The sequence below is a fragment of the Bos mutus genome, chromosome 25, assembly GCF_027580195.1.
Source record: "Bos mutus isolate GX-2022 chromosome 25, NWIPB_WYAK_1.1, whole genome shotgun sequence".
NCBI classification, from domain to species: domain Eukaryota; kingdom Metazoa; phylum Chordata; class Mammalia; order Artiodactyla; family Bovidae; genus Bos; species Bos mutus.
In genome coordinates, this window is record NC_091641.1 from 4955606 (window position 1) to 4980470 (window position 24865).

At 51.7% G+C, this 24865-nt stretch overlaps 1 protein-coding gene across 3 annotated transcripts; it reads right to left on the reverse strand.

Annotated features, from left to right (window-relative positions):
* Positions 1-5310: 5310 nt before the first annotated feature.
* CHST12 (carbohydrate sulfotransferase 12) lies at positions 5311-24614 on the reverse strand. Of its 3 annotated transcripts, none has more exons than XM_070362477.1 (2): positions 24503-24614; positions 5311-7062 (listed from the first exon to the last, which is right to left on the reverse strand). In XM_070362477.1, the coding sequence occupies exon 2, from the start codon at positions 6980-6982 to the stop codon at positions 5732-5734; it is 1251 nt and encodes a 416-aa protein (XP_070218578.1). In that variant the 5' UTR covers positions 6983-7062; positions 24503-24614; the 3' UTR covers positions 5311-5731. The 3 variants fall into 3 exon arrangements, with proteins under 3 accessions (XP_070218578.1, XP_070218577.1, XP_070218576.1); XM_070362476.1 differs by lacking the exon at positions 24503-24614 and adding an exon at positions 23852-23948; XM_070362475.1 differs by lacking the exon at positions 24503-24614 and adding an exon at positions 23816-23898.
* Between the last annotated feature and the right edge of the window lie 251 nt (positions 24615-24865).

The window sequence follows — 24865 nt, forward strand, 5'->3', positions numbered from 1 at the left end:
CCACACTCGCTGTGCGAGTGGACGGCCACCAACCCCATCCTGGTGCCTGAGGAAAGGATCTGCATGCATTCCCACTGCTTCCTTGATCACAACCAGCACAGGCGCCAGCTGCTGCGTTTTCCTGCCCTCTGGCTGGTCCCCTGACCACCCTCCCCCTCTCTGGCACGAGTTCACGCATGCACGTATGCACACACACACACACACACACCACACACGTACACGCAACCAGGCTGCATGCCAGTTACTGCCTTCATACCCTCCGAGTGCACAGGGCTTGGAGAAAGGCTGAGAAAAGTGGATGCTGTGACAGCCAATTCTTACATAACACTCGAGGTGTTTGGCCAGGACAGAACGTGTTTCCATTCAAGATGTGACCACTCTGCTGAGCAGAGCACATTTTGGCGTCTTCACTAGCTGAGAGGTTTGGAGTTTCCCGAAGCCCCTCAGAAAGCTACAGCATCTTTCGCATGCCTCTCTCAAAGTGTCCTCAGGAAGCAGAGGCAGAGGATGAGCACTGGGATCACTGATTCCCCCAAATCAGTGACGGGCTGGGGCCAGGCTCCGACCGCCACTCTTAAAAAAAAAAAAAAATCATGTATTTGGCTGCACTGAGTCTTAGTTGCTGCACACGGGATCCAGTTCCCTGGCCAGGGATGGAACCGGGCCCCTGCGCTGGGAGGATAGAGCCTTAGCCACTGGACAGCCAGGGAAGTCCCCTGACCTCTACCGTTGCCAGCTTTCACACGAGCCTCTCCTTAACCTGGGGAGACGAGTACAGTAGCCATCTTCTGAGATCTAACCCATCTAATGAGGAAGAGGCCACAGGTTTGTGTGGCTTCCGAGTTAGAGAGAGGCAGGCTGGACCCAGAGTTAGGAAGAGGTTATCCAGCTACCAGGGGTGGTGAGGTAGTGAGCCTCCTGCCATGGCAGGTGAGCAAGGCAAAGCTGACCCAATCTGCTAGGGAGATTGCTGTGGGTTCGGGATGACCCCAAGATCTCCTCCCTCTCAAACGTTTTCTGGTCCAATTCCTTCACCTGCACAGATGTTAGAAGTGTTTATTTACTCGACAAGCCAAATTCGGGGGTGGTGGGGGAACAGCCTCCAAGGAGAATCCAGCAAAACAGCCTCTGTGCTGCCCATGAGGTTCCCTGTGGGCACACAGAGGGTCCACTCGGGGACACGGGACGCTGGCAGACGAGAGACAAGGCAGGGAGGGCTGTGGAGAAAGCCCACGGCCAGGGCAGGAGGGGTCAGGAGTGGCCAAGGGGAGGCTGTGAGGAGGCCCGTCTTGCCCGGTGGAGGTGCTGGAGCCTGGGCCTGGCCTCCGCCGGCTGAGATGGGGCGCTGGCAGCCCTGCACGTGCTGGGAGTAGGTTCATATGGGCCTGGGGTAATGGGGACACCCACAAGTGCCCGTCCCAGAGCCTGGGCAGGCTCAGCGCCGACTCAGCGTCCCTGGCCTCCCTGCAGGCCGCCCCCCGGTGCCATTCAGGCCCAGCTCATCCAGATGGCACCCCTGGGAGGCCAGCAAAGAGCAAAGGCAGAGGGTGCACTACCGGGTCCTAGGAGCCTTGAGGAGGCAGTGCGCGGGGCTGCAGCGGGGTACCCGTGGGGGCCACCTTGACCCCTGTCACAACTCCACGGCCACAGCCTCGAGGAGCTCAGAAAACCCACGTCTCCGGGCCATCTGAGCAGGCTAACTCAAGGCTTGCACCTCGCCCCCACCTAGCACCTGAGTGCGTCTCCAGGCCTCGTCAGGTAACTACCTCTCCAGGTGGGTCCATAAGCCAGGCTAGAAGTTCCAGCTGGGAGAGGGCAGGGCTGGCTGGCTTCTCAGCAGCTGTGGCAGGGCGCCCCCTTCCCAGGAGGCTGTAGGGAGGTGGCGTGCACCCTCTGTGCCTGGTTGACAGTGCGAGTGTCAGTCACGCAGTCGTGTCTGACTCCTTGCAACTCCACAGACTAGAACCCCAGCTCCTATATCCATGGGATTCTCCAGGCAAGAATATTGGGAGGGGTAGCCATTCCCTTCTCCAAGGGATCTTCCTGACCCAGGGATGGAACCTGGGTATCCTGCATTGCAGGCAGATTATCATGTGAGCCACCAGGAAGTCCTTGGTCAGATACCTCTGTGTTAGAACGGCACCCTTCTGATTGTGCCCTCAGTCTGGCCCTCACGGGGCATCAGCACTGGCTCTGGGCAGAGCTCACGGCCGCTGAGGGCAGCCGGCCTCGGGCACCCTGCCACCTTGGCCGATGAGGAAGCAGCCCCAAGCGCAGGCCGCCCAGCCCTTTCTGGCTGCTGCCCACGTGGTGTGAGCTCCACTGGACGGGAAGAGACCCTAAAATTAATTAACATGTTTAAGGCAAGACTCTCTTGGCTCCGCAGACGGGTGCTGACGCCCAGGGCGGGCTGCCCCGCTGGGCTTTTCCTTTCCTTCCCTCTGCCCTGGGCCCCACCGCCAAGACTGTCGCCCACATCACTCCACCCCGGGACCGCGGCGGGCTATGGGCTGTGTGTCCTTCCTGCCAACTCCCCACTCTTCCATCGTCAGCAGCCTGAGGGCCAAGCCATCCCAAGGCTCTGCCTGCCTCCTTCTTTCCAGCCAGTGTCTCCTCGCAGGGAGGCTTTCCCCAAAGGCTGGGCCTGACACTGAAGCCTCCAAGGCCTGCTGTCGGACACATGGCCAATGCAGACAAGGCAGGTGGGGGAGGGCCGGTCAGGTGTCTCGGTGGCAGGCGCTGCTCCTAAGCGCTCTGCTGAAGGGCAGGGCTCAGCGGGGAGTTAGGGTCGAACACCTGGGTTCCTAGGAATGGTGGGGCTGGAACACGCCTTCACAGCCTCGCTGGGTCTCAATTTCCCCATCCGCAAAGTGGGGCCAATAATCTGTATGACTATGGATTCTGGTCCAGCCCGTAACTTTACAAGAACCTTCCAGAAAGCCCTGGCACTTCATCAATATGCCTTTTCCCAAATTAGACCTCCTCCCTTGGAGAATCTAGTCTCACAACAACTTTCTCCTTGGAGTATGACACCCACGGACCACCCGAGGTCAGGAATGAAAGGGGCCCTCTGGCAAAGAGACCGGTACCCATTAGCAGAGTGCCTGGTGGGGACGGCTGGAGGAGAAATCACACACAGGAGGGGACTTCTGAAGACACACTTGCCTGAGGCAGCCTGGGTGCGCCCAGGTCCTTCCCCCACCGGACTGCGGGCGGGGCAGCAGAGCTTGCCCAGGCCAGGAAGGCCCTGCTCAGGCTGGTTCCCCCCACAGCGCCCCACGACACCCCCCACGCCACACCCCGGCCCTTCTCCCAAAGTGCTGTGGGAACTCCGTGCTCTGGGAAACATTTCTGGAAGATATTAGAACCCAAACATTTTTCAACCAAAATTTTAGAAACCCAGACCACTTCCAAAGACGACCGACTTTGAAACCTGACACTTCAAATCCACTTTTCGAATTTGTGCCCCCAAGTTTTGAAACCACAATATTCTGGAAAGCTCCTGGAAGCAAGATACCCTGGGAGGGAACCAACTGAGACGGCAGAGCTGCTGCCTCTGGACGGTTTTTAGGCCCCGCTTTCTGTAGACGGCTTTGAAGTGAGAGTGGTTTTGTCAAAGCCAGAGTTTCCGCTAGAATTTTCCTGGGAAGAAGCTCAGATGTTTGAGCTGAGCCCACAGAAGTGCTTGCTTGTTCCTTAAGGACACTCATCGAGCTGTAAACAGGGGTGGTGTCCAGATCTCGGGAGGAGTCTTGGATCCCTCGCTTCATACACTTCTTTCTCAAACTCTCCACCCAGCAATCTGCTGCCTGATGCTGCTGTCCTCCAGCGACTGGGGTGGAAAAATCCACGCCCGAATCACGGCTCAGCCCGTGTCTCCGCTAGCCGGCAGCTCTTCCCTCCTGCTGTCCAGGGGGCTGTTCGGCCTCAGAGCTGGAAGAAGGGACACAAAGCACCAGCAGCCCGTGACCGCGGGGCCCAGGCGGGCGGGGCGGGGGCTGAGCACGGAGGGGCGCCCTGAAGTCCCACCTCCCCACCCTCCAGTCTCTCGCCAGACTTCTCTTCACAGTTCTCACTCCTCTGACAGGCCCAGTGAACACCGCTGTGCCCAGGGTCTGGGGGCAGTGCGCCTTCCACTCCCTGCTGTCCCCACTGCTCCCGCTCCCAGTGAGGAGGGAGAGGGAGCGTGAGGGGCAGAGCAGGGAGCATGGGGCCACTCGGAGGCCATACTGGCGAGGGTGGAGGTGTGTGGGCCGGCATGTGAACTTAACTCTTCCCGTTTTTGATGGGGCTGGAGCTGACCCTCCGTGTTCCCAGTCTGTAGATCCCTTCGCTCCAGGCACCACTGCTGACCATCCTGCTGGCACTGTGCCCCTGCCCCTCCGAGGGAGCTTTCTTCCCTTCAGAGGTCAGTGCCATCCCACTCAAGCCTGCGCCGGGCTGAAGCATGCCCAGTCCCCACCGCAGCAGGGGCATTCTGAAGGCCTGGAGACCTAAGCTATACGCTCCAGGGACAGCGCATGCGCTCACAGTCCCGCCAGCCTCCCACCAGGACTGCAAGCTCACACACTCAAAATCCGCCAAGTGCAGACGCAGGTAGACAGGCCGTGATGCCCGTCACTGACAAGAGTCACTCGGCAGGTCCTGGTCTGCCAGCGTGACAGTGCCATCACGAGCAAATGCCCTCCGGGTGGTGACCAGGACAGCCAGGTGGAATCATTTCGGGCAGGCCTGAGGGGTGACATTTGGTTCTCACCTAACGTACTCGAGGCAAAGGCAGGGACAAGTGTAAACCAGCTGTCTTCTTCATTAGCATCACCTCTGGCTGATGCATGATGACATAATTTCCCAAAGAAAACGCCCCAGCCTTCCCTTTTCACATGGATCACCTAATCAGAGAGCTTCCCCACTGGCTCAGTGGTAAAGAACCCACCCGCCAGGCAGGAGACCCGGGTTTGACCCCTGGGTAGGGAAGATCCCGTGGAGAAGGGAATGGCAACCCACTCCAGTGTTCTTGCCTGGAAAATCCCCACGACAGAGGAGCCTGGCGGGCTACAGTCCATGAGTTCACAAAGAGTCGGACACGGCGGAGCGACTAAACAAAGCAGCTTTCCCTCCTGGAGGGTGTGCTGCCCTTGCACAAACACAGGAAGGCCGTCTTAAACCCAAGGCCCTCCCTCCTGCGGAAGACAACCAGGAACCCTCCCTTCCTGAAATCGAGGCCCTGAAGCCTCAGCGCGGGCCACGGTGTTGCTCGGGGCCCTGGTGAGCATGCTGCCCCGCCGGAAGAACCACAGTGCAGGCGGCAGGAGCAGGTGTAACCTTTTACTCCACCACTTCCTTCTCCACTTTTCATATTAAATATCTGAAATATATTAATCTTAAAAAAACAATATTAACTCAATGAATGCAGTACTCAATGAATTAACAGTACTCAGTGAATGCAGGGAAGGAGTAAACAGTAAGTCTAGACTGCAAAACCATAGGTTATTTTACAAACTGGAGTGTGGGTGTGATCCGTTCCAGGAGTTTCCAGCGGGCTCGTCAACAGAGCACTGTGGAATTCTGCGATGCATCACACCAGGAGAGAAACGAAGCCGTAAAAAAATATATGTGGCAGGCCAGCGCTCCGTGCTCTGGAGGACGGTCGCGGCGCCACAGGCCCTTCCTTCAGGTTGAAAGGGACAACAGAAGCACTTGTTTTTTGGTGTTCGGGATTCCCCCAGCGCCTTCAGTCTCTAAGTAGATTTTCGGGCTTGGGGTAGCCGAAGAGAACAAAATCTGCTTCGTACAGTTTGTAAAGCTGCTGCCTCCAGGCCAGGGGGATTTTGGCAAACCAGCCTTCCTCCCAGCTGCTGGCAGTCCTGTTCCGGTAACTCGGGGGGAACTGCAGCAGCTTGTCCACCTTCAGCAGCCGCAGCAGCTGGGCGGCGTCCTGGTCCAGGGTCTCCAGCTTCCCCACGAAGTCGTAGTCGATCTGGCAGGGGTGGCAGAGCCGGTGCACCTGCCTCCAGTGCTCGTTGAAGGGCGCCAGCTGCTCGGTGTGTGGGTCCAGCAGGTACTGGATGAAGGTGGCGAAGGACAGCCTGAGGCCGGCGCTGAAGGCCTCGCTGACCGAGGCGGGCAGGCTGGTGTGGTTGGAGTACCTCTTCAGCATGGGCACCGCGAACTTCTGGTAGAACTCCTCGTTCTCCAGCTCGAACTTGCTGCGGAAAGCTGAGATGAGGCGGACGAAGGGGTCGCGCACAAACAGGAACTTGGTGTACTTCTTCAGTTTAATCTTCATGAGGTGCCTGGAGAACTTCCCGTAGCGCCGCCAGAACTTGTTGAAGGTCAGGTGGGTGCTGGAGTTGTGCACGTACTCCCGGGGGATGTCCAGCGGGTCGCGGTAGGGCGTGCCCTGGTCCGAGAGGCTCTGGCTCAGGACGATCATCACGCGCTTCCAGTTGGTGCAGGCCACCTTGGGCACGTAGCAGTAGATGACCCCGTGGCGGTCGTCCACGATGAGGTGGTTCAGCTCGTAGTTGGGGATGTCGTCGAAGGAGCGCTCCTTGGTGGGGAACACAAAGCTGTCGTTGGCGCAGAACCCCCTCAGCACGCTCCTCCGCTCGGCCTGCCGTGCGTCCGGGTCTGCACTCTGCTGGGCAGCGTGGCTGGACCAGTCGTAGCCCCTCACGCTCTCCTCCAGGTTGCCGAGCACAGGCTTGCTGGAGGCCGGCAGGGAGGGCTGCTCCACCCTTTTACTCAAAAGGGGGCCCTGCCTCTCCCTGATGAAGCTCTCCCAAATCTCGAGGCTGGAGGTGAAGACGTCCCCGGGCGCTGAATTGGGGCTGGGGAGGGGCTTTAGCGCATGCGGCCTGGAGAGGGCCGTGTGCAGGTGGAAGTGGGCGGGGCGCATGTTGTCCCAGTACGCGATGATGAGGAGGAGCATGAAGGCGGAGCCCAAGGCCAGCCACAGGCGGAAAAGCCGGCTCTTGGTCATCGTGTCCACGGGCGCCCGGGCCTGTCCCTGGGCCCCTCGCTGCAGCTTCTGGCAGAGACGGGCGCCGCGCTCTGAGGAGGCTGGAAGACAACAGAGGCCAAGTGAGTGACTAAGGTCCTCTCCCAGCCTGCAGCCCCGACAGGAGGGGCTGCTTCTCCGCCTCTTCCCCCTCTGTGAGCTGAGCTTTGTGGGGGACCTGGTGGGCGGGCGTCAGCTTCCCCACGTGATGTGACCCCCTTGCCCCACCCCAAGCCCCTTCTGCTGAGTCCACATCATCCAAACAAACACGTGAGCCGGGCCCCGTGAGAGGCCGAGGGAGCGCGTGATCTGGGCAGGCTTCTGCCGGGGCTCAGCCTTCACCCCACAGCACCGGCGGATGCTCAGGAGGGAAGACACGTGTGTGCTGGGGCTTCAGCACTGTGGAGGGCTGTCGCATGGCAGAGGGGGCAACTCCAGAAGAGAAAACCCGAAAATGAGTCAAACCCATGGAAGGAGTGCCCAATAACCACAGGTGGGCCCAGACCCAGAATGGGCTGCTTGCTAAGCCGTCCAGGGCTTCTCGCGCTGTGGACATCAGGGCACAGAGGGACGGAGCTCATCTTGGGAAGTCCAAAGGAGAGTCCCGCGCTGAGCACTCTCTGGGACAACTCCCAGTGTCTACCTCTGAGTCTACGTTTCTAGTAGACTATGCACCTGGTATCCAACACATCTTCATTAGGCAGAAATTTGAATACAATCTCTATGCACCTTTGCAGCTTTTGTTTACCCTTAATTCACTTTTTTTTTTTAATGGGAAAGTGATACATACTCATGGTAAAGACGTTGGCAGACTGTGGTGCTGGAAAAGACTCTCAAGAGTTCCTCAGACAGCAGGGAGATGCAACCAGTCAATCCTAAAGGAAATCAACCCTGAATATTCATCAGAAGGACTGATGCTGAAGCTTCAATACTCTGGCCACCTGATGCAAAGAACTGACTCACTGGAAAAGATCCTGATGCTGGGAAAGACTGAGGGCAGGAGGAGAAGGCGGTGACACAGGATGAGATGGCTGGATGGCATCACTGACTCAATGGACATGAGTTTGAGTAAGCTCTGGGAAATAGTGAAGCACAGGGAGGCCTGGCGTGCTGCAGCCCGTGGGGTCGCAAAGAGTTGGACACAACTTGGCAACTGAACAGCAACATGTAATTATTACACATTGGGAGGAAACAGCAGCTGCTCCAGGGCCTGTGCCTGGAGAGTCCCAGGGACGGGGAGCCTGGTGGGCTGGCGTCTATGGGGTCGCACAGAGTTGGACACGACTAAAGTGACTCAGCAGCAGCAGCAGCAGCAGACAGGTAATGAGCCACACCACAGAAATCCTGAAGCAAGACTGCTGGTGAGATATCCTGCTGTCTCTTGTACAACTGTTGCTGCAGCTTTAGCTGGCTCCCTGCGAGTGGGTGTGAGTGAAAAAAGCAGCAGCAACACTGCAACAGCTTTCAATACCCTTTTAATGGTAATGGTTATAATCACACACTTTTACAACCTATTTTTAAACTAGATCACAAGTACCCATGTCACTGAAGATTTCAAGACCATCCCTTCTCAAGGATGTGCCAGGGTGAACAGTTTATAAAGATGAAGATGAAACCATATATATATTTTTTTTTTTTTTTTTTTAAAGTTTGCTACAGGCTGAGAAAGCAGCAAAGGGAAAAAGTAACTTAAGATGTCAGGTGATTTAAGAGACCAGTTTTTACTTTTAATATTAAGACCAACAAACAGAGTAGCAGTGATGCTGAGCCACGGTCGCATCTTGTGGACACAGGCACAGATCAGCCGCATGTTCATAATGCAAAGAACCACCTGGCCTGATGACCTAAACGCTTTATTTTTCAACCAAGAAGCAGTATACGACACTAATAAATGCCGGTGTCTACACTGTTTACAAACTCTGACTCTCTTTATTAATAATTGCAAGGAAAAGACACGATCACAGTCACAAAAAAGACAAATATTGTCTTCCCACTTACATGAGGTTCCTAAAGGACTCAGACTCATAGAGACAGAAAGTAGAAGAGCCACTGCCAGGGGCTGGGGAGGGGTGGGGAGCCAGTGTCCAGTGGGTACAGAGTCTGATGGGACGATGACAGGAGTTCTCTCAACGGATGGTGGTGACGGCTGCACAAGAGCTATGTCACGTTCAAGTGACATGAACGTGCTCATGTCATTGAGCTGAGCCCTTAAACACGGCCTAGGTGGTAAGTTTCATGTTATGTGTATTTTACCACAAAGAAAACATTGGAGGAAGAAAACTGCATTAGAGCTGTAACAGTCGACTTGTGGAGGAATTTCCAAGAGGTGATGCTGCATGAATACAGCAAATGTTGGACAGTGGGTAAAAACTAAAGCAAGGCCTAAATATGGTAGAGAACTGTCAGAGGCTAAGCTCCGAGCCTGCTGCTGGGGCCACAGGTTACTTGTACAACCCGTGCAAAAGCTCCACAGGTGACTCTACCTGCAATCTGTTTATTAAGCAAACACTAAAGTTTTAAAAATTTATAATTGGGGGTTATTGCACAAAAACAGGACAGGTCTTCTCCTTGGGACAGTGGAGACGCTGCGTCTGGTTACTCACTGGGCGACTGGTCCGGGAGCCTTGTCTCGCCCCGGCATCCTGCCACGTCACGGCCCCTTCCAGCCCTTCCACACCACGGGGACGCGCCCTACACACCAGGCGAGGCAGCGCTGACCCACGAGGCTGAGGCCACGGTTCATTTCAACATCAAGGAACAAGGGCAGTCCTCCGTGTTGTCATCTTTAACCTCAAACAAGCCACAAAAGCAGCAGTGGTGGAAACCCAACGGGCTGCGCGCATTAAATGGCCTGTGAGAGCAGTGCTCCGGAAGGAAGGACCATGGCTGCCTTCACACATGCACGGAGCCCAATAATACAGCGTCTCGGAACTGCGACGAGAGAGCAGAGGAGCGAACAGAGCAGAGACTAGCACACAGCACTGCCAGCAGCAAGCTTTACTCTTCAAAAGGGAGCGGGACATCCGGGAACTTCTGGCCCAGCAGCCTGGGCAGCTCAAGCCAGATAATCCAGGCAACACATCCCCGTCCTCTGGGGGAGATAGCAGAATGACGGGCAAAGCCAGGCTGAGAACTGACGAGCGTGCTTAGACACTTCAGTCGTGTCCGACTGTGTGACCCCGTGAACTGCAGTCTGCCAGGCTCTTCTGCCCATGGGACTCTCCTGGCAAGAATACTGGAGTAGGTTGCCATGCCCTCCTCCAGGGGATCTTCCTGACCCAGGGATCAAACCCGCATCTCCTGTATCCCCTGCATTACAGGCGGATGTGCTGAGCCACTGGGGAAGCCTGCTGAGAACCACAGACAGCTTCAAAAACATGTCAGGGAACAACAGTGACCTCATAAAGTAATTTCTGATTCATAAAATAAGGGCATTATTTCTGAACATAAATCTCCCAGTATTTCAAAAAGCGGTCAACAAAAAGCCCCACCAGTTTTGAAGCAGCAGAGCAAGAAGAGCCTTCACAGAGGAAATGCTCCCTGTCAGTCTCGAGCTTTTGCCTCCAGCAACAGAACCAACAGCAGAACTGAGCTAGAAGTTTCATCTCTGGAGGGCTGGTTTTCTACCAAAGCAGAACACTGTGTCTAGGTAGAGTTTCTGGGCTCAAGGAGGGGGGGCTGTTAAGCATTTCTGCTCACACAGGGCAGGGTATGATGCCAAAGCAGACGTGGCCACCCCTGGAGGCAAGCACCCCAGGCAAGCTGGCTGCCCACCTACGGCTGCTGGTCTGAAGGAGCCGTCATGCCAACGACAGACAGGAGTCCAGGAAGATGGGGAGGTCTGTGACACAGAGCTGAGGGCCGACCTCCCTCACACTCAGGAGCATGTCACCCCAACACATTGAAAGCGAGGGCCACGTGGCCAGACCCACAGTCAGACACGTGTAAGGGCATTTCCCACAGTTTAATGGCAGAACAGTACAGAAAGGTCCAGCGGTGTGTGCTAACTTCATACGTCAACTTGACTGAGCTACGGCTGCGCAGGTGGTTGGTCCCACACTCCAGCGTGTCTGTGAGGGTGATTCTGGATGAGATTCAAGTTTGAATCGGTAGGCCGAGTAAAGCAGATGGTCCTCGCCCGTGTAGGTTAGCCTCGCCCACTTTGTTGAAAGCCTGACTAGAACAAAAGGGCAAGGAAAGAGAGACTTCCCTCACTCTACCCAAGACTGTCTTTGAGCTGGAGTGCTGGTTTCCTGCCTTCAGACACGGACAAGCACTGGAACCCTCACCACGGGCGTTCCTGGTTCTCAGGTCTCAGACTCAGATTGGAACCCACCAGCGGCTCCCTGGGTCTGAACTTCTCAGCCTCCACACCAATTTTTATGCAGGCAATTCCTTGTGATAAACACACACGCAGACACACACACGCACAGACATGTACACACACACCCCTTACTGGGTTCTGTTTTTCTGGAGAGCCCTCACTAATATATGGATGTTTATTTTGTCATTTGGACTGGGGTTTGTGGGTCTGTGTGTGTTTGTGTATTTACTACATAGTATACAAATCTGCCTGCAATGCAGGAGACCCCGGTTTGGTTCCTGGGTTGGGAGGATCCCCTGGAGAAGGGATAGGCTACCCACTCCAGTATTCTTGGGCTTCCCTCGTGGCTCAGATGGTGAAGAATCCACCTGCAATGTGGATTGAGTTCCATCCCTGGGTTGAGAAGACCCCCTGGAGGAGGGCATGGCAACTCAACTCCAGTATTCTTGCTTAGAGAATCCCATGGACAGAGGAGCCTGGTGGGCTACAGTCCATGAGGTCACAAAGAGTCGGACATGACTAAGTGACTAAGCAGAAGAAGAAGCAGAAGCAGATAGATACAAATGATCAAACCAGTCAGAATTAAACAGTGAGTGGTAATAAATGGAAATTAATGGATCTGTTGTTGTGGAAAGGAATGTTAGATGCAGAGAATTTCAGCCAGTATAGAATATCCAATACAAGTATTCCAGAGGGAGAAGCTGAGATTCTTTTCTCCCCCTATCGATATCCTGCTGTTCCAGTGCCCCATTTGTTTAGAAGACTGCTCTTTCCTGATTAAATCACATTAGCACCTCTGCTTTTTTTTCCTAAGTGAAGTTTACTGAGGTATGATTTTTACACAAAAAAACACACTCTTTTAAACTGCACAGTCTGATTAGTCTGGGCAAATGAACACTGTGTTTAAGACACAGAACATTCCCATCATCCCCCAAAGTTCCCACACCGTCCCCAACATCCAGCCCCAGGCAGCTGCCAATCTGTTATCTGCCCTGTAGTCCTGCCTCTTCTAGAATGTCACAGAAATGGAATTACACAGGAAGCGAGAGCTTGTATTTGGCTTCCTTCACTTAACAAGATGCTTTTGAGATTTGTCTAGGATGTCGCTTGTTTCACGGCTGAACAGTACTTGCTATGTGGATAAACCATTATCTGTTTATCCATTTACCAACTGACGAACTTTGGAGTTAGTTCTCTTTTTTGGTTATTATGAAAAAACTGATACCAGCTTTTTTTGCATACAGACCAAGTTTTTTTTTTTTATGCTGAGACATTCAAAAAGTCAAAAAGATTGTACAGATTTTTCATTTCCTGGAAGGTTCTATAAGATCCATAACAGCAAAAAAAAAAAAAAAAAAAAGATCCATAACAGCAGATGTTCTAGAATAAAGCTTAGGGAGTCTATTTAAAGATGAATCAAACTGACCATCAAAATATGATATATGAATCTTAGATTATCATTTTTCAATTATAAAATTTTATGGGCTCAAGTGATTACAGCAAGTTTGTGGGGCAAAAGGTTAATATACAAAAGTTAACCATTTTCCTATATATCAGCAATGAACAAGTGGAATTTGAAATTAAAAACACAATTCCACTTATTAGCACCTTCCCAAAATATAATACTTATGTATAAATTTAATATGTACAAGATCTCTATGAAGAAAACTGAAAAATTCTGATGAATGAAATCATCAGAAGAACTAAATAAATGAAGAGATATTCCATGTGCAAACTGCTAAGGATAGGAAGACTCAATATTGTCAAGATGTCAGTTCTTCCCAGCTCCATCGACAGATTAATCCCAGCCGAAATCCCAGCAAGTTCTTTGTAGACATTAACAAACTCTTTCTAAAGTTTGTACATGGAGGCAAAAGACCCAGAGTAGCCACACAATACTGAAGGAGCGGAATAAAGCTGAAGGTTGATGCTATGAGGCTCCAAGATTTACCACGAAGCTGCAGTCATCAGAGTGGTGTGGCATTGGCGAAGAATCGAGAACTAGATCAGCGGGGCAGAGTGGAGCCCGGAAACAGACCCCATACGGCCAACCGGCGCTTAACAACCGCATGCGGCCAACCGGCGCTTAACAACCGCATGCGGCCAACCGATGCTTAACAACCGCATGCGGCCAACCGGCGCTTAACAACCGCCAACGGGCGCCAACAACCGGCGCGCCAACCGATGCTTATACGCCAACCGGCGCTTAACAACCGCATGCGGCCAACCGGCGCTTAACAACCGCATGCGGCCAACCGGCGCTTAACAACCGCATGCGGCCAACCGGCGCTTAACAACCGCATGCGGCCAACCGGCGCTTAACAAAGGAGCGAAGGCAGAGCAACGGAAGAAGGCCGCAACAAATGCGGCGGCGGCAGCCGGACAGCCGCGCCACAGAGGGTCTAGACGCGGACGCCCCCACAGGGCCACCGCAGAGCGGCCAAGAGACCTAAATGCAGAGCGCAAACGACCAAAGCTCCGCGAAGAAAGCTTAAACGACCTTGCACATGGTGGTACCTTTCAGATAACACCAAAGACACTATCCGTGGATGAGATGACTGTCCACACAAAGGTCTGTACAAGAATGTTCACTGTGACCTCATTCAACATTACTACAAACTGAAAACAACCCCACCAAGTGAATGAATCAACAAACTGGTGTGCACATTCGGCAGAAAAACCGCTCAACGATAAAAAAGAACGAGTCACCGAGTCCACACATCCATACACGCCGAAGTCACACATCCATACACGCCGAGTCACACATCCATACACGCCATTCTCACATCCAACCACACAGACGGATCCTGCACATGAACCCAGACATGAAAGAGCACACGCCACATGATTTCACTTTCAAGTTCATAAAAGGCAAAATTAGTAACAGAAAGCATCAACTGCCAAGGGACAGGGGGAAATGTGGGCGAGGCACATTTTCTATTCCATTGTCTGTAAGGGTGGTTACACAGGTGGGTATATCTGTCATGGAAGTTAACGCTTAAAATGCGTGCATTTGATTGCATGTAAATTATACCTCAATGCATTTGACTGGAAGGGGAAAAATGTGAGCGGTCTTATTCATTCAATCTCCGAGAGTTAAAACTTTTCAGCATAAACTCTATGCAACTAACCAGCTGTCACTCACTCCCACCATGGACGACAAGAACACCAGCGCTGAAGTCCTGCACACACGCTTAGAGACTGCGAAGAGAAGGACAAGGATTCCGAGGCCCAGGCCAGTCTCTGCCGAGCGGCCTGGCGTATTTCTTTAAGTCTGAGTTTTACTTCTTTACCTATAAAACAAGAATAATCAAGGTCTTCCTGCTACCCAGAGATACTGAGAGGATGAAAATGAGAAAATATCAGCTAAATGTTGTAAAATAGTAAAGCATGTTCTTTACACTATACCACTGGCCCTTTTATCTTTCTGTTTCATGTGGCTCTCAAATATAACATTTTTATTATTAGTCATGCTATCTATCAATATCCAGTTATTGGCAGTCAAACAAGAATGTATGATTTTAATTAATTTTATAATAAAAACAACAGTAGCTAATATGCTTTCCAAAGTGCTGATATAAGGTCTGCATTTCTCAACTTATTTAATCCTCACAATAATTTTGATAGAGTTAGGGCAAAATAGCCAGGCAAGTTGCCCAAGTGTGAACAGCTACCACTGCTCAGAGTTGACATTTGACAACTGATTTCAGAGCCTACGTTCTCAACTATTACACTCTACCAGCCTCTCAGGAAATATTTAATGTGGAATTGGTTGGTTTTTCTAGGCACTCAAATTTTTATCACCTTTATTTCTGAGAGAATTCGCTTCTCCTTGTCCAAATAACCAACTTCTGAGCCTTAAATCAAATGACATGACCTTCATTAAGAAGTCCAAGAATGTTTCAAATTTTATTTATTTATGCTACTGGCAAAGAGACCAGAAACTATCTACTTCTTATCCAGCTCTGCAAACACTATATAAGGCAAATAATTCCCTGTGGTTCTCATCACTGCAGTCGACAGAAATCTGGAAAGTTTGTCAGTGAAATCAACATTTACTCTCTGCACCCTCTATTGCCCAGCCCTGCAACTGATGCTCTGGTCCTAGATTAAAACCCCTATTGAAAGGTGTATTTTCACTTCATGCCACCAGCATTGGGGGTTTCAGTTCAGTTCAGTCGCTCAGTTGTGTCCGACTCTTTGCAACCCCATGAATCGCAGCATGCCAGGCCTCCCTGTCCATCACCATCTCCCGGAGTTCACTCAAACTCACGTCTATTGAGTTGGTGATGCCATCCAGCCATCTCATCCTCTGTCGTCCCCTTTTCCTCCTGCCCCCAATCCCTCCCAGCATCAGAGTCTTTTCCAATGAGTCAACTCTTCGCATGAGGTGGCCAAAGTACTGGAGTTTCAGCTTTAGCATCATTCCTTCCAAAGAAATCCCAGGGCTGATCTCCTTCAGAATGGACTGGTTGGATCTCCTTGCAGTCCAAGGGACTCTCAAGAGTCTTCTCCAACACCACAGTTCAAAAGCATCAATTCTTCGGCACTCAGCTTTCTTCACAGTCCAACTCTCACATCCATACATGACCACTGGAAAAGCCATAGCCTTGACTAGACGGACCTTTGTTGGCAAAGTAACGTCTCTGCTTTTCAATATGCTATCTAGGATGACTACTGGGGGTTTATTTGCTTGTAAAATTACTTCACTTGTATTCAGTTAACCCTGAGAACTAAATCTGACAGTGTATCCAAATAAAAATAAGTAATAAATGGTGACATTGATGAGAACCAAAGGTTGATGTTCATCCCAGAAGACCTGAACGAACACTGAGCCAAACTCAGCCTTTGAAATAAAGTAACTTCCCAGAGAGCTGGCCACAGCATAGACAGCCATCTATTGACATGGTGTCTTCACACCTGGTGTTTGAGCCCAGGGAGAGCCTCACAGTAGGCAGGATACTAAGGTAGGCACTCTGGCCCCATTTTCCCAAATTAGATTTCAGGTTCTTGGGAGACGGGGGTCATGTCTACTATTTCTTCTGTGTTCCTCACAGGACTCAAATACTCGTTGCGAGGTACTTAACCCTGGAATCCAAACAATAACTCATTTCCCAGAGCTAAGTCAATTCAAAGAAATTATTTCAAGGGAAAATAGATAATAAGTTTTACTACGATTAGCTGAAAAACCCGATTAAGGGCTTTATCTTCCTAATACACACAGACCCTAGCCTCTGCAGCCAGCTCTCACCCGAGTCACTGCAGCAGCCTCTGACCTCTGACCCGGCCTCCCCGCCTCTGCTCTCGTGTCCATACAGTGCAGCCACGGTTATTCCGCCAAGGTCAGATCCCGTCACGGCTCTGCTCAAACTCTCAATCACTGGGGTCCAATGTCTTCCCATTTCCAGTACTTACGATGGCCCATGACCAGCCCTACAGACCTGGGATCCCACACTCCCATGCCTTTCACTCCCCATCAATGGCCCCACTCGAGCCACAGTGGCCTCCTCGCTGTCCACCACCCGCACCACACCCGGGAATCCTGTGGCTCACCTCGGCACCTCACCTCATCAGCAAGGGCAGCCCTGATCACTCCCCACCCTGCCAGCCCATCCTACCTGCTTCTTCTCTGTCTCATTTGTCATCACCTAATATGAAATTTAAAGACACTTACTCCTTGGAAGGAAAGTTATGACCAACCTAGATAGCATATTCGGAGAAGGCAATGGCACCCCACTCCAGTACTCTTGCCTGGAAAATCCCATGGACGGAGGAGCCTGGTAGGCTGCAGTCCATGGGGTCGCTAAGAGTCGCGCACGACTGAGCGACTTTACTTTCACTTTTCACTTTCATGCATTGGAGAAGGAAATGGCAACCCACTCCAATGTTCTTGCCTGGAGAATCCCAGGGACAGAGGAGCCTGGTGGGCTGCCGTCTATGGGGTTGCACAGAGCTGGATACAACTGAAGCGACTTAGCAGCATCAGCAGCAGCAGATAGCATATTAAAAAGCAGAGACGTTACTTTGCCAACAAAGGTCCATCTAGTCAAGGCTATGGTTTTTCCAGTGGTCGTGTATGAATGTGAGAGTTGGACTGTGAAGAAAGCTGAGTGCCGAAGAATTGATGCTTTTGAACTGTGGTGTTGGAGAAGACTCTTGAGAGTCCCTTGGACTGCAAGGAGATCCAACCAGTCTATCCTAAAGGAGATCAGTCCTGGGTGTTCATTGGAAGGACTGATGTTGAAGCTGAAACTCCAGTACTTTGGCCACCTCATGCGAAGAGTTGATTTATTGGAAAAGACCCTGATGCTGGGAGAGATTGGGGGCAGGAGGAGAAGGGGACGACAGAGGATGAGATGGCTGGATGGCATCACCAACTCAATGGACATGAGTTTGAGTGAACTCCGGGAGTTGGTGATGGACAGGGAGGCCTGGCATGCTGCGATTCATGGGGTCGCAAAGAGTCAGACACGACTGAGCGACTGAACTGCATTGAATATTAAATATGATCTCTGTTCATTTCCAAGGCGAACCATTCAATATCATGGTAATCCAAGTCTATGCCCCAACCAGTAACGCTGAAGAAGCTGAACAGTTCTATGAAGACCTACAAGACCTTCTAGAACTAACACCCAAAAAAGATGTCCTTTTCATTATAAGGGACTAGAATGCAAAAGTAGGAAATCAAGAAACACCTGGAGTAACAGGCAAATTTGGCCTTGGAGTACAGAATGAAGCAGGGCAAAGAGTTCTGCCAAGAGAACTGGTCATAGCAAACACCCTCTTCCAACAACACAAGAGAAGACTCTACACATGGACATCACCAGATGGTTGACACCGAAGCCAGATTGATTATATTCTTTGCAGCCAAAGATGGAGAAGCTCTATACAGTCAGAAAAAACAAGACCAGGAGCTGACTATGGCTCAGATCATGAACTCCTTATTGCCAAATTCAGACTTAAATTGAAGAAAGTAGGGAAAACCACTAGACCATTCAGGTATGACCTAAGTTTCTGCCAAAACGTGATCCACTGGAGGAGGGAATGTCAAACCACTCCAGTATTCTTGCCACAAGAACCCCATGAATGAAATTCTTTAACAAGTTAAAAGAAAAAAGCTAAAGAAAGCACCAAATCTCTGATATGTGACCACAGCCAAGAGACAGGATCCTGAGAACAGTAACAACAATGGAGAGGAAATAAGAACAAGTAAACTCTCTCCATAAAAAGGGCCTGGTGAGTGATCCAGCTGCACACAGAATACCAAGGGTCTGGCCTCTTCCTTCATTAGAGTGGGAAGCGTAGTGCTTTGTCTTTATTTTGATCAACGTTATGTATGTATGTTAAAGGATTACATCATCAACTGTAAACACAGCCCCCAGTCCCTGCTTTCCTGTTACCCATCTCCATCTTTCTCCCCCATTCTTGTTTGTTTTTGGCCATGCGGCACGTTCGATCACAGTTCCTCGGCCAGGGATCAAACCCGTACCCCTGCAGCGGAAGCACAGAGTCTTAACCACTGGACTGCCAGGGAAGTCCCTCCCTCATTCTTAGCTGTCTCTTTTGGTGTTACCACCTGCCTCTAAGTAATCGCCCTGGGCGATAACCGAATAGTTCAGCTTGGGTATCATCCACTGACTTCCCCAAATAGTGGCAGGCGGCAGGCAGAAATGCAGTCTTTCTTTCCTCCATCAGCCCTTCAAACAAGCATGCCACGCTCATCTCCACGCCTCCTCCAGACAGGCATATCATCATTTTAATGAGAGCGATATTCAATGTTTACATAAATTATTACCGTTGCGCAAAGGCTATTCACAGCAAAGCCTTGCAATACACCATCATTATTTTTCTTTCCTGCACAACGGCTTATTTTCCCCGGAACTTGTTCACAGTCTCATGCTTTCATTTGCTTTGTTTTCTATGTACTATCACTACTACAACCCCAGCTCTGCCAACTGTCTGCATCTTCCCTCCAGATGCTTCAGAGCACCAGGGACTCTGACTTTCATCTTCCCCAAAAAATCCCTTTGAGGAAACATTGAGGCTCAAGTCATGAGATACCTGCTCTCCGTACCCAGTGCCTGGCTTGGCTGGCATCCCAGCTTCTCCACCTACCCAGCAGATTCTTTTCACCTTTTTTCTGAGGATAATTCTATCTCTTCTAGTTCTGACTTTTCAGATTCCCCACCTTATTCTGGGAAAGTATGCTTGCCAGTCATTTCTTTAAAATACATGAGAGACAAATTTTTGGACCAAGTGTGAAAATATCTTTATTCTACCCTTCTTTGCCTGATTTTAAAATTCAAGGTAAAATATTTTCCTTCAGAATTGTGAAAGCAATGCTCTCTTGCCTCCTAGCTTCCAGTGCTCCTGTAGATGGTTCCCAAGCCATTCTGCTCATCCTTTGATGACCTGCTGGTGGCCTTTGTTCTTTCTCTAGAAGCTAACACAATCTTCTTAGTCCAGAGTTCTGAAATTTCACAACAGTGTTTCTTGGAGAGAGTGTGCATGGTTCTCTCTCCATGTGAAGTCTCACCATGGAAATTCTGAAACACACACCTTCAGATGCACTTTCAAATAAACTCCTTGCTTCCAAACTCTCACTAGTCACTACCAGAAATTCAGTATTCCTCCCTATACAAACTTGCTCCCCACACTCTGAATATCCAAATTGGGAACTGAACAGACGAGGTGAGTGCCACATACCTGCATTTTCATCTGTGGTGCTGGTCACTCAGTGGGCCCCTTCAAAGGAGGAAGTTTTGGTTTCAGGATTTACCTTATAATTTTGTGGATGATTTTATCCCATTTCTTGCTGAAACGCTTATTATGTAAACTGCCTAATCTGATCATTTAATTTTCTTTTTTCTCTCATTTTCCATCTCTTTTTGTTGTTGTTCTATTTCCTGAGCTGTCAACTTCTTCACCTACTGAGTTTTTTATTTCTTCCACTGTATTTATACACATGACTCATCTTTTTGGATTTCTGAATGCCCTTTTAAAACAAAAAAAAATCCTCAATCCTCTGTGGTGAACTTTTCCTAAATGGAAAGGAAACCCAAGGAAAGAGGGGATATATGTATAAGTGTGGCTGATTCACTTTGCTGTACAGCAGAAACACAACATTGTAAAGCAACTATACTCCAATAATATACATAAAAAAAGAGCGCTTTGTTCTTGTCTACTGATGCAGTATTTTCCAGCTCCACGTGTGCGTTAGTGACAGTATGCTTTTTAAGTTTTCTTCCGGCGTACTCTCTACTGCTTCCAAGTGTGTGTCACGATCTCTGTCTTCCCAATCAGAGGTTTCGTCGCTTGTCCCTGGTTGCTGCTGCTGCTGCTGCTAAGTCACTTCAGTCGAGTCCAACTCCGTGTGACCCCATGGACGGCAGCCCACCAGGCTCCCCTGTCCCTGGGATTCTCCAGGCAAGAACACTGGAGTGGGTTGCCATTTCCTTCTCCAATGCGTGAAAGTGAAAAGTCAAAGTGAAGTTGCTCAGTCATGTCCGATTCTTTGTGACCCCATGGACTGCAGCCTACCAGGCTCCTCCGTCCATGGGGTTTTCCAGGCAAGAGTGCTGGAGTGGGGTGCCATTGCCTTCTCTGTGTCCCTGGTTATCCAGTCCTATTTAAGGGGAAAGGGATTAAAAGAACTGGAAGCTTTGGACTCTAGAAGGGAGTTATTAACTATGAGCTTCGTTAGTGAGTGATCCAATTGGGCCTCCTTACTGTGGACCTTCCTGTCATTATTTTGAGATCCTTTCTCAGGCTACTCACTTTCCCCAAAGATTCTTCCGTTCTCCTGCCTGGAAGGAGAAGTACCAATTGACAGTACTCCGGGAGCCACAGAGGCTCCATTTCCTTCACTCTCTTGTGCTCTGTGCAGCCGTCCACCCCTTCTCCCCCATCAACTACACCCAGTGTTTCCTATTCCTCTCTGAAATTCAGTTCTCTAAGCAGTTACAGAAACCACCACCTTGGTTAAGTACAGGAAGTGCTGAGTTACTGAGTCAGTTATCATTAAGCACATCTGCTGGCAAATGACTGGTGAACGATGAGCCAGGCTGCAGCCACAGACCCACTAAGTACTGTGAAACTAGCCACTCCTCTCTGAAGAAAAAGAGAAAGAAACAATCTAAAAATTGAAACTGAAGATGTTAGTTTAAAAAAACTACAAATAGCAGCATTTGTTTCAGTATTATCAATATCCTGTCTCTTACCCAGGAACGGCACTTCAACCTGACACCTTTCTGGAAGAGAACCACTCACTAGCCTTAGTGACTATGCAGTAATGACTGTAAGCTACATTTCCTTTGTCAACCATCCAACGTGCTCCTCTTCTGCCATCTACCCCTTTCCTGCTGGCATTCCCCAGGATTCCCTCCCAGGGCACATTCTTTCTCTCCAAGAGCACATCTCACCCAGGATGGCCCACACATACCGTAAATTTCACAAGCCTAAAAATCAGATGCATTTTAGCCCCTTCCTTCTCTACATTTGCTCCAGTATTCCCTAGCTCAGGTACTGGCCCTCCTCAGCACCCACGTGAGACATCCTGGTTACTTCGGCCTTTTTCCTTTCCCTCTCACCGCATCCCACAGAGTGCAGTAGCACTGTGGACTCTCCTGCTTCTTTCAAGCCGACACCCTTCCTGACTCTCAGCCACTGTTCTGACCCACGCCCCCTATAACTGTACCCAATTCAGTCTCCATCTCCTGATACCCTGGACCCATTCCTCTGTTCTCACAAGGGTTACTTCTCTAAAACACATCTTTCACATTCCACCCCAAACCTTGACTACCCCTCACCAAGAGGATAAAGTCCAAGCTCCTTGGCAAAGCATTCAAGGCCCTTTGATCAGAAACCTCTTTCTGGCCTCGGTTTGCATTTCAATCCTCAAACCCCATCCTCCAATCAACACAGGGACTCACTGCTCCCTCCCCTCAAACATTCCATTCACTTCCTCGTTTCCACACACCCTGGAATGTTCTCCCCAAACTTCACTCATCTCTCAAGGCCCAACTCATGTCACCTCCACTATGGAAAACTTCTGCAACACCTAACAACGAGTTTAGCTGCTCCCTCTTTCTTCGCACTTTGTAAACACCTAGATGACAACGCTAATCACAGGGTATTACAGTCAGGCTACCCATGCCACCAGCTTCGAGCCCTACCTGGCATCTTACGAAGGATGAGAGGCTCAGTTTGCTCAGCTGATGAAGCAGGTGCACACTGAGTGGCAGCGAACAGCACTGCTGGCTTGAAAACACCAGCCCAACGTCTTACAGACCATCTGGCAAGAAAGCGAACATCCATGCATTTCCATGCAGGCACTCTAAATTCTCAGCAGCGCTCCCCTCAGGCAACAATTTCCTAGGTGTTAGCAGACACTTAGGTGGTAGTGTTGCAATATATAAGTGTATCAAATCAACACTCTGCACATCTTAAACTTACACAATGCTACATCAATTATATTTCAATTTAAAAAAATCTTCCCAGTATCTCCTTTTTCACCCTGACACCAGCCCTGTCTCACATTCCCAACACCAGATGTTCACAGAGAAGGGCTAGACTGTGTCCTGATTTGGGGGCAGGTGAGGACCAGCTGAGCTGTTTCTCAGCTGCCCCCTGCCTGGACCCACACATTAGGGGACAGTCTCCTTAGAGATGCGCTTGCATCCACTCTCCCCCAATCCACATTCTCATTCATCCAGGGTCTCCCGAGTCTCTCCGGCGTCGAATCATAAAATAAATAATTCAATAATCACAGGAACACTATGGCTTGTTGTGCTCCGCGCCAGACGGAACCTCGGCTCCAGCCAAAGGCTCGCCGGAGATGTCTTGGTGGCTGCGAGCCCAAGTGGAAGATATAAGTCCTACTGTTCGCGACTAATACATGGCTTCCTCGCGCTGTTTCTGGAGCAAAGGCTCATCTGAGCGGTGCTCTTCCAGGACGCGCCCGCCTCGGCCAGGGCTGCAGTTCAGGCCAGAGGTCAGCGGGTCGGGGGAATGCCCGCGGCTTCGGGCGGCCCAGGGCATCGGGCGGGGCCCCCCCTGCAATAGGCTGGTGCGGGGACGCGTGCGCCCGGGGCGCCCGGCCCCGCGCCGGAGCCCCGAGCGCCTGCTCCCGCTCCACGCTCCCGACCAGCCCGAGGGGGAAGCCGAAGACCCCTCGGCCGCCGCCGGCCCCCTGCAGGATCGATGCCCGGCGGCCAAAACGGGCGGGGACCAGCCCCGACGGCGGGAGTTGACCAGCCGCGAGCTCCAGCGCCCGGTCCAGGTCTCCCTCACCCCCGCAGGACTGGGGCTCAGAGACGGTGCGAGCCCGGCCAAGGTCACACAGCGACGGCGCGGGGGCTCGGCCCGGGGCTGCACCGGACCTGCCCCGGCGGCTGAGGGGGCAGGACCAGCCCCGGCTCGCCGGCGCCACCCCGGTCCTGCGCCCCTCGCCTCACCTCACCCTGCACCCCTCATCTCGCCGCTCGCCTCACCTCGCGCGCCCCTCACGTCCCCTCGCATCACCTCACCTCGCGCCGCAGCTCGCGCCTCCAACGCCTCGCGACCGGCGGCGCCTCTCGAGGCCGCCCCTCCACCGGCCCCGCCCCCTGCTCCTCCTCTCGCGAGAAGTCACGGCCGCGGAGGGGCCGGGGAGGCCGAATCGCACCCCCACGCAGTGCGCCTGCGCCTTCCGCACCGCCCCCGGGCCTCCCCAGCCCCTGCCATGTGGCGCCGTATTTACGGCTCGGAGCGACCCCGCCCCCGGCCGCCGGGAGCCCCGCCCCCTTCCCAGTAGCCAATCCTGTGCGGCCGGGCGCTCGAGGCCAGCGCGCTGCTGCAGCCGCTCGGGGTACACCAGGCCAGCACCTGCTGTCTCGCGGGCCGGCTCGCGAGCAGCGACTGCCTGCAGAGCATCCTTATGCCAGGCCCTGTGTGGCCTTGAGCAAGTGACTGAACCCCTCTCTGTGACTGTCTCCAAGTACCTCAGTAGGGCCGCGACTTCGTCCTGCAGGGAGCTAACGAGACTCAGATATATGGTGCTGAGCGAGGTGCCTGACGCATCATCTGCACTCCCCTCGTGGTTCTTACTGTTTTGTTTTTTTTAATTGGGGTAAAAATACACATGATATATTGCCTCTAACCATGTTTCATGTACCACGGGGCAGTAAGTGCATTCTTACTTCGTGCAACCGTTTCCACTGTTTGTCCCCAAGACTTTTGCCGTCAGTTGTTCATGGTTCCTCCAGGTGAATGAGTTGCCTTCTGATGAAGCCACGTCTCATTCAGTCACGCGGTGGGGAGATCCTGCTGCTGGGCCCTGGAGCTGGGGGAGTGAAGGAGACAGAAAATTATCTTATTTACATATTATTTATTTGTTTATTTTGTCTGTGGGGATCTTCCTTGCTGTGAGGGTTTTTCTCTGGCTGCGGGCGAGGGGGCACTACTCTTCAAGGCAGTGCGTGGGCTTGTCGTTGCGGTGGCTTCCTGTGTTGCGGAGCCCTGGCTCTAGGGGAGAGGACTTCAGTGGTTGCAGCACGGTGGGC

What these genes read in the sequence shown, in the direction of transcription:
- CHST12 (XM_070362475.1), bottom strand. Translation starts at nt 23,843, where the DNA reads ATGCGAGGGGACGTGAGGGGCGCGCGAG. An exon ending in GGACGTGAGGGGCGCGCGAG is followed by an intron (nt 7,063 to 23,815) that starts GTGAGGCGAGCG and finishes GTTGTCTTCCAG; the next exon opens with CCTCCTCAGAGCGCGGCGCC.